Source organism: Arthroderma uncinatum (assembly GCF_011692745.1).
Source record: "Arthroderma uncinatum strain CBS 119779 chromosome Unknown scaffold1, whole genome shotgun sequence".
NCBI classification, from domain to species: domain Eukaryota; kingdom Fungi; phylum Ascomycota; class Eurotiomycetes; order Onygenales; family Arthrodermataceae; genus Arthroderma; species Arthroderma uncinatum.
This window is the reverse complement of record NW_022983863.1, coordinates 3,296,978-3,312,632: the sequence shown is the minus strand read 5'-3', so window position 1 is coordinate 3,312,632 and position 15,655 is coordinate 3,296,978. Positions and strand designations below refer to the sequence as shown.

Here is a 15,655-nt window from a genome sequence, read left to right as displayed (position 1 = left end):
AAGTTATCCTTGCTCACAAGGGCTGGACTCTGAAGGAGTGGGTCGCAACATATACCGATCTCCCCAACCGACTCGTCAGAATCGAAGTGCCTGATCGATCTATATTCAAGACCTTTGACGCTGAGCGAAAACTTCAGTCTCCTGCTGGTGCACAGCAGCGCATTGATGATCTTCAATCCCGCTATAATAAGGGACGAAGCTTTGCTCGTGCCAGCGGAACCGAGGATGCTGTCCGCGTATATGCCGAAGCTGCCACTCGATCAGAGACTGATGATCTGGCTACTCGGGTTGCGGCTGTCGTCCAGGAAGCTGGCAAAGCTGCAGCCGGGCAATGATTGTAATTTTCAATGGATGATGCTTCTATGGTTTGTAATCACGACTTTTCTCATGAGATGTTTTGCACCCCCAAAAAAAGTTATTATAAAATCATACAATATTGAATGGCTTTGCTGGGTTGTTTTACGAGACTTGAAAAAAATATATTTTGTTGTTAATGCTTGTTAATTACTTTGGAACAGCGTTCAGCTTCTTTTCTACCTACCACCTTTCGTCCTATGTTTGGCTGGGCGTCATTTACAAAAGGCTACAATTTTCGGACCAGATACCTATAGATGTATCTTATCATTCCTTGAAAAGAACATCTAAACCTTCGGCTTCTTGTTTGCTATGCCTTACCAGCTCCTAAAGTAGGTATTCTTGCATTTGACTATTAGACAAATATTTATATTCAACTTCAGATTTATCTCAAGAGCTTTTATGATTTCACAAATATACCATGTCTCTAGATATTTCACATCGTGTACGAAACGCTAAAATACGACTAACCATGTAAACCATAACCTTGGATTCAGCATAAACGAAACAATTAACCCGGTGATCATCTCTCCTCGCGGTCCATGTCATCTCTACCCCTCTTTGAATCAGTTCCATTTCTTCGTCCTCGAAGCGTGGCGCCTTTAGTCCCCCGCTTCTCATGGAGATCTTTCATTTCAGTCACCGCAATTCGTTGAGCATCTCCCACCCTGTCACTCAACACCATGACCTCCTCTTTATCAGTTTTATATTCAGGCTGCTGCTTTCCCAGAGCAGTTTCGATTCGCTGCCATATCTCGACTTCGTATTGCGTTACAATGCTGATTGCACGTCCACTCTTACCTGCACGAGCAGTACGTCCAACACGATGAATATATGTCTTGCTATCAGAGGGTAGATCGAAATTCAACACCAGATCGACAGCAGGGATATCAAGACCTCGCGCTGCAACATCGGTGGCCACCAGGATATCTCGACTACCGGACCTAAATTTCCCCAGGGCACCTAGACGGGCTGATTGGGATAGTTGGCCGTGGAGAGGGATTGCGCCGAATCCTAGGGCGCGGAGAAGAATAGCAAGCCGCTGTGTTTCGTTGACGGTCCTTGTGAAGATGATGGTAGATTGGCCGGGAAATTCGTTTAGGATGTGAACAAGGTAAACATCCTTGTACTTGTGGGGGATGAATAGGTATGATTGGAGGAGTGTCGAGACGGTTTGATACTTGTTCGAAGAGATTGATATCCGCAGAGGGTTTGAAAGTGAGGCGCGCTGAAGAGACTCTACTTTGGAACTTAAAGTCGCGGAGAAAAGGTACGTTCGTCGCTCCCGCGGAAGAACCTTTAATATCTTGTCCAGCACCGGGCCGAAATCCAGGTCAAGAAGTCGATCTGCTTCATCCATCACTAGGTATTTTAGGTTGCGCAGCGAGAAACCCTTTGTGTTCTCTAGATGGTCAAGAAGTCGTCCTGGTGTCGCAACGATAATGTGTGGTTTCTTCCCAAGAGAAATCGATTGGGAAATCATGTCCATTCCTCCTACTATAACAGCGCATCGGACTGAAATAAGCGACCCTAGGGCCTCGAACGATTCTGATATTTGTACCGCAAGTTCTCGAGTTGGGGCCAAAACTAGCCCAAAAAATGACTGAGGCTTTTCCATAAGAGCTAAATCAATCCCAGACATCCATTAGTCTATTACGTCTTTATTAGATAGCAGCAGTGTGCAGAGAAATCCATTTACCTTGAAGTATAGGCAATGCGAACGCCGCAGTCTTCCCACTTCCTGTCTCTGCCAACCCCACCAAATCTCTTCCTTGTAGTGCCAGAGGTATAGATTCGGCTTGAATTGGGGTGGGGGCTTTATATCCAAGGGAAGTACATGCGTCGCATAACGAATCAATGATTCCTAGCTCCTTGAATGACTTGGGAGCCTCTGTGTCTGCCGATTCCTCGCCGTTTTCTTCGGGAGCTTCCTGTTCCTGCTCTGAAGCTGCAGAGACATCCTCAGAGACATCCTTGGGGGGCGCATGAGACAATTTTCTCCGCTTAACATTCTTAACTGTCGCCATCTTTGCGGTTATCCTATTATTAACGGAAAATTGCTTGATATATTTACGCTGTCGATTTTCTATCAGATAAAAAAAAGCTCCAACGGCTTTATATTTTTTAAAGTTTCGGGGCTCGTAAAATCAATGATCCGATATCAAGATAGAAGAAAAAAAGTTCAACTAAAGAAATGCGGTTATCAAAATCGAAATACCCAGATCGCTTTCATAGCTTTATTATATATTTAGTTTAAGACAGCTGCTCTGAAATATGGCGAAAAGACGTGTTAAGAAGCGGACTCATGTCCCTCCGCCGCAGGCTCGCGCGCCAGCCACCAAGAATGGAGCTGCCGCAATGAACAAGTCCCCCAAGAGCATGGTGATTCGAATTGGCGCAGGACAAGTTGGCTCAAGCATGAGTCAATTGGCGAAAGACGTGCGATCCATGATGGAGCCAGATACCGCAAGTCGGTTGAAGGTAGGATCATGTTTATTCAATCTTTCACCACTCAAAATTCTAACAGCTTTGATAGGAACGAACGAGGAACAGGCTGAAGGATTATACTGTCATGACTGGCCCGCTGGGAGTTACTCATCTCCTGCTATTCTCGAAATCAAACAATGGAAATTCGAATCTCCGCATTGCCCTCACACCCCGCGGTCCAACTCTAAATTTCAGAATCGAAAATTATTCTCTATGCAAGGACGTTATAAAGGCATTGAAGCGCCCGAGAGGTCTTGGGAAAAGCCATACAACTCCTCCGTTACTGGTCATGAACAACTTTTTATCGTCAAAAGAGGAAGGGTCGTCAGGGAAAATACCGAAACATTTAGAGTCCCTTGTCACCACAGTTTTTCAGTCCCTCTTCCCGCCTATATCCCCTCAAGCGACTCCCCTCTCCTCAATTCGTCGCATCATGTTACTCGACAGAGACCAATCGTCGAAAACTGGAACAGACGAATCGTTTACAGTAAATCTACGTCACTATGCGATCACGACAAAACGGGTTGACCTATCAAAGAGGATAAGACGGCTTAATCCTCGAGAACATCGCAGCAAAGAGAAGGATAAAGCTGTTCCAAACCTCGGGAAATTAAATGACGTTGCGGATTACTTGCTCAGCGCCGGCGGCGATGCTGGTTTTACTTCTGCTAGTGAAACTGAAATGGACACAGATGCAGAGGTAGAGGTTTTAGAATCCACGACCAGGAAAGTTCTGAACAAAAAGGACCTTCAGCGGATGAGAGACGGTGGATCTAAATCAGCCCGCGGTTCCGGATCAAATGTCGAAAAGAGGGCGGTGAAGCTGGTGGAATTAGGACCGCGCATGAAACTAAAACTGATAAAGGTGGAAGAAGGACTATGCGGAGGGAGGGTTATGTGGCACGATTATGTGACCAAGTCGAAGGAAGAGTCCCAAAAACTAGATGCATCCTGGGAGAAGAAACGAAAAGAAAAGGAGGCTAGGAGGAAGATACAAAAGGAGAATGTCGAAAGGAAGAAGGCTTTGAAGGCTAAGACGCCACGGGGGGAGAAAAATGATGAAGAAGAAGACGATTCTGATGAAGACGATGAAGATAATTGGGATAGTGATGATTTCATCCATGACGAAGGGGAAAATGAAGAGGACGAAGAAATGGAAGACGAAGATGCATAGGCTACCCCGTCGAAGAAAATCATGTTTAATTCCAGCTATTCATCGCTAAGGATACCCCTTGTATACAATATTGACATGTATCTTAAATTGCAGCAAACGTTGGCCAGTCTACCCAATGGCGTAAATCCATCATAGATAGCCTTGACAGAACACCTTAGCCCTATCTCTGTATTAGACATCAGAAAAGCAGAGACTTGTCATTTATATCGTATATATGGGTACTGAGAGCTCATAAAACCATGGTCTACAATGCAGGATAAACCCTGTCAGATTCTATCAAGCTTTCCCCATACTCTTGAGCTTTTTTTCAACGAGTCTGTCGACCATCTTCTCCAGTGCGGCTGAATCCCCGCTTGTTTGTCCCTCGAAGTAACCATGTACCGTTTTCTCAACGTACTTACCCACCAAATCAATTTCGACGTTGATACTGTCGCCAGGCTGCTTCTTTGAGGTGACGACCTTATCCTGTGTATAGGCGATTAACATGACTTCCCACCAACCATCTTCACCGTCTTGAACCTTGGTGATGGTTAAGCTAGCACCATCGAGTGCGATAAACCCTTTCTCTACAACATATCTTAGCAAGCTCCGGTCTTTAGGCTGCATCCTTAGGACCAGAGAATTGCCATCAGGTGTGACCGAAAGGAGCTCTGCAGTAGTGTCCACATGGCCTTGTACAAAGTGTCCTCCCATCCGCGTCGTGGCTAGCACAGATCGTTCAAGATTGACGGGTGATCCAGCCTTGAGGGAGCCGAGATTCGTCCGCCGTAGGGTCTCAGGAGCAACCCCGACTTTGAATGACGACTTGTCGAACGCCGTTACAGTTAAGCAGGTGCCTATACGGTCCTGTTAGTCGTTGACTTCACCCTTTCGGTCCATTGAAATGAAAGGTGGCATACCGTTAACACATATGCTGTCCCCCAACTTGGTGTCGGTAAGTATTTCTTCACAATCTGAAATTGTCAAGGATGTCCCACCCCCGCCAGTAGAGGAGTCATCCTGGGGATCGAGCGCTGTCACAGCTTGGGATCAGTTAGCATTGAGTCTTAATTCCAGTCAGGAGAGGAAAACATACTGCCGACCTTCTCTACCAAACCGGTAAACATGATGTGCGAGTGCTGGCTATGTGTTGACCTGGATATAATGTTGTTGTTCTTGTTGTTCGATCTGAACTCGTCGGGAGCCGAGGCCGCGGTCGGGAGTGGGGCCGCGCTTGTGTCCTTGATGCTGCTTTCGGTACTTGCGCAGCCGCTCGTTTTACCGCCGGTTGTTCGTCCTCCTCCAGGATGAAGCCCCGGTTAGCATCCCAATTCACTTCCTCCATGCAAGAACTGTGCGTGTCGCGTTTCCTGAGAGCAAGATGAACACATACCGTGCCCTGCGACGCCTGGCGAAGGCGGACGGACTCTCTAAGTTCGCCAACAGCACAGCTACCGCAGCAGCATGTCGGAGCTTTTCGACGGCAGCTCCCCCGGCGGACACACTTCCCTTGGCGGGCATACGGGTTTTGGACATGACGAGGGTTCTTGCTGGGGTGAGTTGGCCCTATTCGTGAACTACAATACTTCATTTTATCGGTGGAACTAAATGCGGTGTGTAGCCATACTGTACTCAAATACTCGGAGATTTAGGGTGAGTCTTCATATCTATTGCTTTGGGGATATCTGATTTCAGCAATGGTTAACAGTGTCCTGTCTAATTTAATAGAGCGGAAGTGGTCAAAATTGAACATCCCTTGAGAGGAGACGACACACGAGCGTGGGGTCCTCCATATGCGAAATACAAAGACAGTGCGAAGGAAGGTCCCGGAGAAAGCGCATACTACTTAGCTGTAAGTGGTTTGGAGTTTGAATATGACTTGAGATACAGCTGCTAATCTAACACAGGTCAACCGAAACAAAAAATCAGTCGGACTTTCGTTTGCTCATAAGTCCGGCATTGAGATCCTCCATAAGCTCGCAATGGAGAGCGATGTGTTTGTGGAGAACTATATTCCTGGATCTTTGGCGAAGTATCAAATGGACTACGAATCCCTTCGAGCCATAAACCCGAGATTGATATACGCCAGTGTGACTGGCTACGGGCAGACAGGACCCTACAGCAAACGTGCTGGCTACGATGTGATGGTTGAAGCTGAGATGGGGTTGATGCATATTACCGGATCGAGAGACGGGCCTCCCGTGAAAGTTGGTGTCGCCGTGACTGATCTAACAACCGGCCTGTACACGTCCAACGCTATCATGGCGGCATTAATAGCTCGGGGTAGAACTGGAAAGGGCCAACATATCGATGCCTGTCTGAGTGATTGTCAAGTGGCCACACTAGCAAATCTTGCGAGCTCAGCACTGATTAGCGGCGAAAAGGATTCAGGCAGATGGGGAACAGCTCATCGTAAGTCGATTTCAATTTGACTCTGATACATGATGGCTAATGCAATCGACAGCTTCTATCGTGCCATACCGAAGTTTCAAAACCAAAGACGGCGACATTCTTCTTGGCGGTGGAAACGACAGGCTCTTTGGAGTTCTTTGTGATAGACTGGGCCACCCGGAGTGGAAAACAGACACACGGTTCACAACCAATGCTCTGCGTGTCGAGAATCGGGAGATCATCGACAAGCTCATTGAAGACCTTACAGAGCAGAGGACAACTCAGGAATGGTTGGATGTCATGGAAGGCAGTGGCATGCCATATGCGGCTGTGAATGATATCCAGGGAGCTCTTAATCATTCTCACGGTAAGTTGCTGCAAACCCGCTGTCTTTTTTATTTTTATTATTTATCTAATATTCTCTGTAGTCCTTGCTCGGGAAATGGTACAGGAGGTAGACCATCCAGACTGTGGACCTATCAAGCTTGTTAATACGCCAGTTAAATACTCTCACGCTACGCCGGGTATCAGAACACCACCTCCGACACTTGGACAGCATACCGATGAGGTACTACGAAATATTATGGGCTACAATAAAGAAAAGATAGCTCAGTTAAAGGCGGAAGGGATCGTTTCGTAGAGCGGAGGGGATATTCCATGGCACTTTGGATAACTTTTTCAAGGGTTAGGGGTCAACTTTCACCTTAAATCTGCATATATAGATGAGATAGATTTGCCTAACAGTGGCATATATAACTATATCTAGAAATCCATTAGATCTTTCGGTTTATATCTCTCTTCTCTTCCTCCAACTGCTTCTTGTACCCCCTTAGATTTCTCGGTTCACGTGACAACACGAGGAGTTGGCCGCCAGCTTGTTCTCGGTCATTTTGTCCAGAAATATAATTCTCCCTTCTAGCACTCTACGTTATATTAGATCAAGAAAGAGTGAGGCATCTTTCACTGGTGGTTTTGATCCTGCATCACTTTCAACCTGTTTCAATTTGGTGCTCAACTGCTCAAAGTTTTCCTTTTTTTCCACCCTCCTGCTTGAGCCACACATCCGAACCTCGAAGGCTTACACAACACATATCAGCGCTGCTGGCTTCTCACTCTCGTGAATGGGGATAAAAAGTTATTGAAGTTGATCAGACTCTACATAATTCCGTGCTCCTCTTATATAACTATGGGATCGAATCCCGAATTCGCTGCCATGCCCCCGCCACCCATATCACCTTTCACGACAGATACCACCAGTTCAAATATGATCAATGGAGCACGGAATACACAAATATCAGATATACAGGCGGAGACTCCTACTATTCCGCAGGGAAGAATGAATAATCATGTCCCTACGCCGCCTATGACCTATGGGTCTAGTTCGAGCGATCTATCATCGGTATCCTCGATATCTGCCCAAGACGGGTTCGACACAGCGGCAATCGCGACAGAGGGGACTCCTGAAATAAAGTCAAAGGAATACAATTTACCGCCGACGAAACCTGATCTTTCGTTAAAATATTCAAACCCTGTTGCAGGATGGAGAAATATCGCACCTGCACCAACCCCTGCCACTGCGTTATCAAATACAACTGCTACTGCTACTGCGGTCATAGGAGCCTCTACAAGTACTGAAGGGACTAAAGTGGCACTTGTATCAACACCAAAGGCAAGCCCTTCGAAGCCGACGCCACGACGCCGTAGGACCGGTGGTGCAAAGTCGCGGAATTCTCGAAAATCTGGTCGATACGGCGACGACGATGATGAAGGAATCAAAGCAGAGGATTCAGACTCCGATGGTGATTCCTCTGATACGCCCCTAACGACTACACAAACGAAATCGGGCCGCCAGATCCATCGACCAACATTGTTCACCCCCGAACATTCCCAAGCAAAATCTGCCAGCCCAGATACAAGCCAGCAACAGCTACCACGGAAGCGGAGACGGGTTTATCGCAAAGGCAAGGAAGTTAATGTGATATGTCTCCGTTGTGATAGAGGACATAGCCCGAGATGTAATGCCATCGTGTTTTGCGACGAATGCAACGCGCCTTGGCATCAATTTTGTCATGATCCCCCGATCGGAGATGAGGTTATTACGGTGAAGGAGAAAGAGTGGTTTTGCGGCGAGTGTCGACCGGTTAAGCCTCCCGCGGACTTAGCTTTACAGGCAAATGGTGAGCCTAACCGGGCGAACATTGTGTACAGCAGCATAAATTCATCGACGTCAACTCCGACACCAACAAGCGCGACTCAAACGCCCACCTTGCTCGGGAGTTCACAATTTTCCCGAGCAGAGAAGCAGGGATACCTCTCCAGCCTTTCTCATGCCGCCCTAGTCAATTTACTGATGAATATATCCGACTCCAGGCCGGACATACCACTATTCCCAGCAAACTTGAATGAGCTACACACGTCCTCGTTCAATTCTGACACGTCGATGACAGGGAAAAATGCAGGCAACTCATCTATCACATCGATTCCATCGAAACGACCATCCGACAGCCTCCGCGCTAGCACAGGTGATAGCAACGAGAACGATGATGGAGATAGCGATGGCGAGGAAGTGGAAGAACATCGTTTGTATCCAAGACCAGGCAACGGATTCCGTCTTCCACCTGATTCTGAAGACTTGGACATTCTCCTTGAGGATCCATCGAGTACAACGTTTAGTCATGCGCTGCATGGGCCAGCCAAGGCGATGGCGGAAGCTAATCAGCTACAAATGGTTGGTGGGATAGCGTAGAGTGATTACTACTCTACTTCCATCTCACCGCGGTCTGTATTGTTGATGAATTGAGCCCTATTCATATCCTGGTTGTGCGATGGCCCCTAGACCCTTACATACCTGTTGATATATGTATTTTATGCATGAGTGCGAGACGAGCAAGTGTAACCTTATAACAGAATTCATTAAATCACTGCATTACCAATAGCAAATACAACATGAACAAGTAGATTAATTGCGGCCCCTCGCCCGGCCTGGCCTATGGCTACATATGGAAAAGAAATGCCAGCGAAGAAAGGGGTATAAGAGCATCAAGTAACGTTAAAACATCAACATCAGCGAACAAGTGAAGAGCAAACGGTTACCCAAAATGGAAACGACAGTAGGGTATCATAGGTAGGAGAATGGTAGAGGCACAAATAAGTGCCTCGACCTTTCCAGATCAAAAGAAATGAGAGTTAAGAGGTCATTAAAAATTTAGTTGCGTAAACGGTACGAGATAAAGGGAGATGGCACTTCGCCTATCGGCCAATGCCGTTCAGAGCCTTGCTCACACTGGCGTTTAGATATTCTCTACCACGTGAGCGTTCATGGCGGTTTGGAAGCCATCACCTCCGTCCTGTTCAAAGGGGTTGGGGTTGACGTGGCGGCTTGATCCCTCCCCAGCTCCTTCGCTGGCCAGGGCTGCTTGCATGGCGGCCTGGTTGTTTGCGGCAGGGAGGAAAATGACCTTGGAGTTTGCCTAAGAGAGGGATGATAATCAGCATTTAGGGCCTTAGGCAGTAGGAATGAAGGTGCAAGGTGCATGCTTACGCTCTTGGCCATTGCCTGCATAGTATCGAGGTATCGGATCTGCATCGCAGGTGCAGAGGACAGGATATCGGCAGCGGCTCTCATGAGCTGTTTAAAAAGGCCAGTTAGAACTTTCGTCTCGTCTTAAGTATTGATGAGTAGAAAGGGAAGGTAACGTACCTTGGCAGCCTCGACTTCGGCGCGCGCAGCAATGACCTTACTCTCACCGATTCGCTTGGACTGAGCAGCCATGGAGAGAGATTCCTGCAACTCGTTGCTGAAGATGATATCCTTGATCAACATCGATTCGACCTGGACACCCCATCCGCCAGCAACACCTTCGATGATCTCTCCGATAGACTGAGCAAGTTCCTCGCGACGTTCGATAACATCCTGCAACACGCGAGCACCGACAACATGGCGAAGAGTAGTTTGGGTCCTCTCGACAAGCGCCTGGCGGATATCGGTAATACCAAACGCAGCCTTGTGTGGGGAGGTGATTTGATAGTAGATGACTGAAGTCAGATGGAGAGTGACGTTATCCTTGGTCATGCAGACTTGACGAGGCACCTCGACGATCTGGATCTTGACGTCGATGGTCGTTAGGTTCTCGCTGAGCGGATTGATCTTAACGAGACCTGGGTCGACAGCGCGCTCAAAACGACCGAACTTGGTCACCAGTCCAACCTGACCTTGGTTGACAGGCGTGAAGGGGTTCGGGCAGCAGAAGCAACAAGGTATAGCTCCTAGGGTACCAATAATTTCTCCCAAACCGTGTACTAGATTATTCAGTCAGTAAAGAGAGCAATGCATTGGAGGGCGCATATGCTTACTAAAGCCGGAGTACCAGCTGTGAGCGTCCGGGTTATCTACATCAGGCTGAAGAACCTGTGCATATCTAGGTTGCAAATCATCCAGACGAGCAGGCTGAACGGTGATGAGCTCATGGTGAGGACGAAAGCCGACGGTGCTTGATTCTTGGTCAGCTTGGGGTTCACTGTGCTGCTCTGGTGCCTTTCCATTGGGCTGTGCCTGGACGCGTGGAGGTACACTTTCAGACATCTTGAGTGATTTGGCGGACTCTCTTTATAGGAGATAGATAATAGAATGTAGCAAGTAGCTGACTATAAGAAGAGGATATAGAGGAGCTGAAGAAGGTATCGTGAGATGATGATGAAGCCGGGGATGCGCTCTCTTATGTATTAGTTCCATCTACAGAAAGTCGAAGCTCGGCCAAACGCGCTCTTCACGTGACCTGCCATAACGGGGCGCCCCGCTTTACCCAGAGAACTCGGCTTGGCGCATGATGACATAAGCATGGCCGCAGCAATACGAAAAACGGTCCCAAAGGGGGAAAACATCCAGAACATCCAGCACCAGCGTCAACGGCGTGGTTCTCTGGGGCCAACATCTGATTAGTCGGCTCTTCGTTTGGGAAGAAGGCAGTGCAGAGCTTCCTCCCCCTCTTCGACGCCCGGTTTATTCCTCCTGTCCGCGATCCGATGAGGCATTTACCTGGTTGACGGATGACAAGCTAGGTGGACTGATGGGTTTGACCATGGTCTGGGGTTTAGCAGTCGAATCTTCCTGGGTATACGGAGTACTGGATGTGATATACGGCAGTTTACGGAGGACAGCTATAACGTGATAGTTACTATGAACGAAATTCAGTCGGGCTAGAATTGGGCACGATGTTATTAATGCCGGAGAATACAGAGTAGTTGTTGGTTGAGGATACAGATACAGTCTGTTGTCTCGCCAACGACGCTCCATATGCCCAAGTTTGTCGAGATCTACGGCATCAGCAGCCAGTATTACCTCAGACTGGGTCCACGACTTCCTTCGCCCTGCTCGTAGCGCGGCTGTATCTTCAGCGGCCCCGTATTTAAATCACGCTATCGAATCCTTCAAAAGACCCATCGTGCAAGCAACAGATGATCTTAACCCAGGACTCAGCCAGTTTCTCGATATTAATTGTATCATCGTGCTGGATGTTTGGCCAAGCTTGATATCACGTGGGCGGCGGCTCAAACAAGCGCAGACCCTTACATAGCTAGTCGCTGCAGAGTCAAGCAAGGCTACCCTTCACGCCATGGAGAGGTTGACTTGGGGCGCGCCTTAGGCTCCTTGGAAGACGATGCGCCATGCAAAGCCACGTTCAGGGGCTTGTAAGTATCTATGTTCGTGTCCAGCCACTGAAGCCAGCCGTCCGGTCGTGTCATATCAGCATATGTATCTTCGGGTATAAGAAGGGAAAGTCCAAGATATATGGATGGATAAGGGGAGTGAGCAGCGTGTTGACATGGCAGAGTGATCATCCGAGGCTGATATAGTTGTTCACATCCATGGAACAAGACGGAGGGAGTCCAAGCGTCCCGGGGTGGGGCCACACATGTCAGATATCCCGTTGATATCGACGTCCTTGAACACATCTATAGCCGAAGCAGCTGCACGGTGTAAAGCAATAGCGAAATCATGGAAGAAAAGTATTGGCAAAACACATCTTATTGGCGAAACAAAGGCTAGACTTTCCATAAGTACATGTAAAAAGTTATTATTAAAGGAAAGGATGTAGGAGATAGATTGAGCTGGAAGAGGTCACTCAGCCAGAAGATAGAAAAGGACAGAGTCAAGGATTAAGAAGAGTAACCGATGTATAGAAACACAAAAAGAAAAAAAGAAAATGAAAGTCAAAAACACTTTTCCCAAACCATGATGTAAAAGGCCAAAAAAGGAGAGTAGAAAGTCGTCAAACTTAGACTTAGCATCCTTGTGCTGGTCTAACGGGATATCTTTATTGAAGGAAGGGCAGGTAGAAGATGTACTCGTGAACCGAACCAGATCAGATCAGTTGGCGTCATTGGCCTTTGCAGCACCGTTGCCGTTCTCCTGGGCCTTCTCCTTGTGCGGGACTAGGATGTTGCTCAGCCAGAGCAGGTACTGAGAAGTGACCATCAGCCCGGTCGAGACGGCCGCCTTTCCATGCAACACGACCGGACCACCCTGAGCGAGCTTGCACTCCGAGTCGTAGGTTGATCGGACGTACTTGGTGCCATCCTCGGCGACGCGGATGTAGCTCCGGACAGTTCCCCGGACGTCCTCGGTGGCCTTGACGAGTTTAGGGTAGGTGCTGTCTACCGTGTTCAGGCCCTCGTTGCCCAGGTGGTCTACCTTTTCGACGTAGGGAGCCACGAAGCCGTATGGTTTGGCGAGGTAAGGGAAGATGGGCTCGAGCTGGGAGTAGCTCTTGTCTGCGTACTCGAGCGGCTTCTGGGCGTAGGGGGACTTCTTGAGGGTTGTGAGGGAGTCAGAGACGATGGGGTAGGAGATGAGGTGCTGCGAGTTGTTAGTCTTTGCCGTGTGTATGGTATAGGTATGACTTACAGAGAGGAATTGAGAAGTTGGCCTGGTGCCATTGGCGGTTGGTTCACCCATGTTGATGCTGGAGGTGATGATAGTTGTAGCCTGGTACTCTTGATGATGATAGTTGTAGCCTGGTACTCTTGATGATGACAGCTGTAGCCTGGTACTCTGGATGATGGTGATGATGGTGATGAAGAAGGAAAGAAGAGAAGCAAGGAAGGACCGGAACCTTTTATCTAGAACCTCGACCTCGACCTCGACTCGCCGTCATTTACTTCCATGCCCAGGAAGAGTCTGCCCAGCGAATTATCGCCGCCGCAGGGCCAGGATGCTCTCTCTCTCTCTCTTTTTGCCCTTTTTTGCCCTTTTCGTCCTCCTTCTAGATGCGTCCCTCTCGCATGTGATAATGTCTACGTCTTTGTACATATACTTCTATGCCTCGTTAAATATATAGCGGTGTAGGTACTGGTACTTGTGTTTCCCCTGTTGGTGCCAAGTGTTTAGCTAGCATGTGAAAGTGCGTTTTATCGCGTCTTTTCCTTCTTTTTATCGCGAACAAGGCAAAAAAGGACGAGGAAGAAGATGGAAGAAGGAGAAGGCCGTCGCCACAGATACGACGAGGCGATATAGACCTTCACAAGCCAGCAGTCTTCACCTCGCTAGATGGTAGATGGTGTAACTCCGGCGTAAGAGTCAGCCTGGTTTGTTGATAACAGGTTGCCAGCACGTTATCTGTTTATTGCGATCGACTATGCAGCAAGCAAGCATGCGGCGTTGAGGGTTAAGATACTTAGACTAGGCCGCCGGAAGGGTTAGGGATGGGCTGATAGCTTGCTGTCCGTCGTGTCCGGTCCATGGCAGGTGGGGGATAGATAGCGGTGGCAGGAAGCTTGTAATATGTATAGGGATACGTACTTGCTTCCCTCCCGTCTATTGGGTGCTGTCTATGCATGGGCGTTTTACAGTCCGCAATCTAGATGTAGAGGACGAAACGCAGGCTGCATGGTTCTAGGGAGTTGCCGGCTGAGACGTTATCTGGTCTGCCGTCTATATCATGATGATACCCATGATAACGATAGCACGAGATAGAGTATCAGGTCTATCGGTAGGTTACAGCCGTAGACTATTCTTAGAGTCCCTGTAATCCAACATCTAGCATCCACTTATCAGCATGTGAAAACAGAGCACGCAGATAACTACGGGTGATCTACCCTTGACGTGCTGGTGAAGCAGCTATCTATCACATGTAACTATAGTCTTACATCGAGCGTTTCAAAGTGGGTTTGTTATCGAATATTTCTCAAGTGTCATTTGTATTGTTTTTTATTTAGACAATCAAACGTCATATCATTCCGATAGATTGCCTGCTATGCACTGGACTTCCATTTTTTAACTTGGTATCTATGCATGAGACGAGAAATAGCATTCATCATAAACTAGAACCGTCCTAGCTCGGGAGAGGAAAATGCAGAGAAGATATAAGTGACAAAGGGGACCATTAAAGCGTTTTATTTAGAATCCTGCAGAGAGCATGTTAGCCTTTTTTCTCATGTGCGAAGGGGTGGGCGAGGTGACGTACTGAGAGGGGTGAAGAACCATCGGTTCTTTCCGCTGGTGTATCGTTCCTCCAGAGCCTTCTTGACGGTCTTCTTTGCCTCCTCCCGCTGGGAAACTTCCTTGAATGTGTCGTTGGTGACGGCACCCTTGAGGCCCTCGAGCTCGAGGGTGTAGCGGGTGGGCATGAGGTGGTTGTAGTTGACGGTCTTGATGAATGGCTTGACCTTGCTTCGCTTCTCGACCTTCTTGGTGCCCATTCGTCGGGTGATCTTGGATGGGTATCGCTCAACACCGACGACGAGGGCGTAGGGGAATGGGTGGGCCTTGGAGCCAGCGTCGTATGGCTGGACTATGACGACCTAGAAGAAAGACGTTTCGTCAGTTTTCATTCACCAACCTGGTGCGCGCTCTTCCTCTTCCTCCTCTTTTGCGATGGTATTGATGGATAGTGGAATGCGCGAGGCCATTGACGGTATTGCTGTTCTCGGAATTGTTGTGTGGTTTTGTGTGCGAAAATTCAAGGTCGTGTGTCTTTTCGATATCCAATTCCACGCCCAACGAACGAGCGCCGTCGTTCCAACCTGTCGTCCATCGCGCGGGAAACCCAACAACTCGACAAGAAACTGCAAAAGAAACTCATCACCGTACCTTCTTTCCGGCATATCGGCCTCTGGTGATGATGGCCACACGGCCCACTTTCATGACTATATTTCGCAACACATCGTCAGTTTCGAGCAGAAGGAAGAGACAGTAAATAGTCTGTAGAGGTGAGAGAGGGACGTACACTTCATTTTCCAGGAGTTCCGACGAACGTGGGCTGGTCGAAAAAT

At 48.2% G+C, this 15,655-nt stretch overlaps 8 protein-coding genes across 8 annotated transcripts; 3 read left to right on the top strand and 5 right to left on the bottom strand.

Annotated features, from left to right (window-relative positions):
• Positions 1–877: 877 nt before the first annotated feature.
• GIQ15_01008 (ATP-dependent rRNA helicase RRP3) lies at positions 878–2,381 on the bottom strand (the record flags this gene model as incomplete). The annotated part of the gene is made up of 2 exons (XM_033548425.1): positions 878–1,977; positions 2,054–2,381. 2 exons carry the CDS (start codon positions 2,379–2,381, stop codon positions 878–880), a joined length of 1,428 nt encoding a protein of 475 aa, XP_033409376.1.
• Positions 2,382–2,628: 247 nt separating this feature from the next.
• Positions 2,629–4,015, top strand: GIQ15_01007 (ribosome biogenesis protein SSF1; the record flags this gene model as incomplete). Its single annotated transcript, XM_033548424.1, has 2 exons — positions 2,629–2,835; positions 2,891–4,015. The coding sequence occupies 2 exons, from the start codon at positions 2,629–2,631 to the stop codon at positions 4,013–4,015; spliced, it is 1,332 nt and encodes a 443-aa protein (XP_033409375.1).
• A 276-nt stretch (positions 4,016–4,291) lies between these two features.
• Positions 4,292–5,121, bottom strand: GIQ15_01006 (riboflavin synthase subunit alpha; the record flags this gene model as incomplete). The annotated part of the gene is made up of 3 exons (XM_033548423.1): positions 4,292–4,851; positions 4,915–5,037; positions 5,091–5,121. 3 exons carry the CDS (start codon positions 5,119–5,121, stop codon positions 4,292–4,294), a joined length of 714 nt encoding a protein of 237 aa, XP_033409374.1.
• Positions 5,122–5,375: 254 nt separating this feature from the next.
• On the top strand, positions 5,376–7,025 carry GIQ15_01005 (uncharacterized protein; the record flags this gene model as incomplete). Its single annotated transcript, XM_033548422.1, has 6 exons — positions 5,376–5,549; positions 5,616–5,647; positions 5,723–5,846; positions 5,902–6,406; positions 6,459–6,752; positions 6,814–7,025. The coding sequence occupies 6 exons, from the start codon at positions 5,376–5,378 to the stop codon at positions 7,023–7,025; spliced, it is 1,341 nt and encodes a 446-aa protein (XP_033409373.1).
• A 546-nt stretch (positions 7,026–7,571) lies between these two features.
• On the top strand, positions 7,572–9,131 carry GIQ15_01004 (uncharacterized protein; the record flags this gene model as incomplete). Its single annotated transcript, XM_033548421.1, has 1 exon — positions 7,572–9,131. The coding sequence occupies one exon, from the start codon at positions 7,572–7,574 to the stop codon at positions 9,129–9,131; it is 1,560 nt and encodes a 519-aa protein (XP_033409372.1).
• Positions 9,132–9,675: 544 nt separating this feature from the next.
• GIQ15_01003 (stomatin family protein) lies at positions 9,676–10,967 on the bottom strand (the record flags this gene model as incomplete). The annotated part of the gene is made up of 4 exons (XM_033548420.1): positions 9,676–9,855; positions 9,927–10,013; positions 10,086–10,684; positions 10,739–10,967. The coding sequence occupies 4 exons, from the start codon at positions 10,965–10,967 to the stop codon at positions 9,676–9,678; spliced, it is 1,095 nt and encodes a 364-aa protein (XP_033409371.1).
• Positions 10,968–12,752: 1,785 nt separating this feature from the next.
• Positions 12,753–13,340, bottom strand: GIQ15_01002 (pathogenesis associated protein Cap20; the record flags this gene model as incomplete). Its single annotated transcript, XM_033548419.1, has 2 exons — positions 12,753–13,241; positions 13,290–13,340. The coding sequence occupies 2 exons, from the start codon at positions 13,338–13,340 to the stop codon at positions 12,753–12,755; spliced, it is 540 nt and encodes a 179-aa protein (XP_033409370.1).
• A 1,440-nt stretch (positions 13,341–14,780) lies between these two features.
• On the bottom strand, positions 14,781–15,292 carry GIQ15_01001 (60S ribosomal protein L27-A; the record flags this gene model as incomplete). Its single annotated transcript, XM_033548418.1, has 3 exons — positions 14,781–14,788; positions 14,848–15,174; positions 15,223–15,292. 3 exons carry the CDS (start codon positions 15,290–15,292, stop codon positions 14,781–14,783), a joined length of 405 nt encoding a protein of 134 aa, XP_033409369.1.
• Positions 15,293–15,655: the final 363 nt, after the last annotated feature.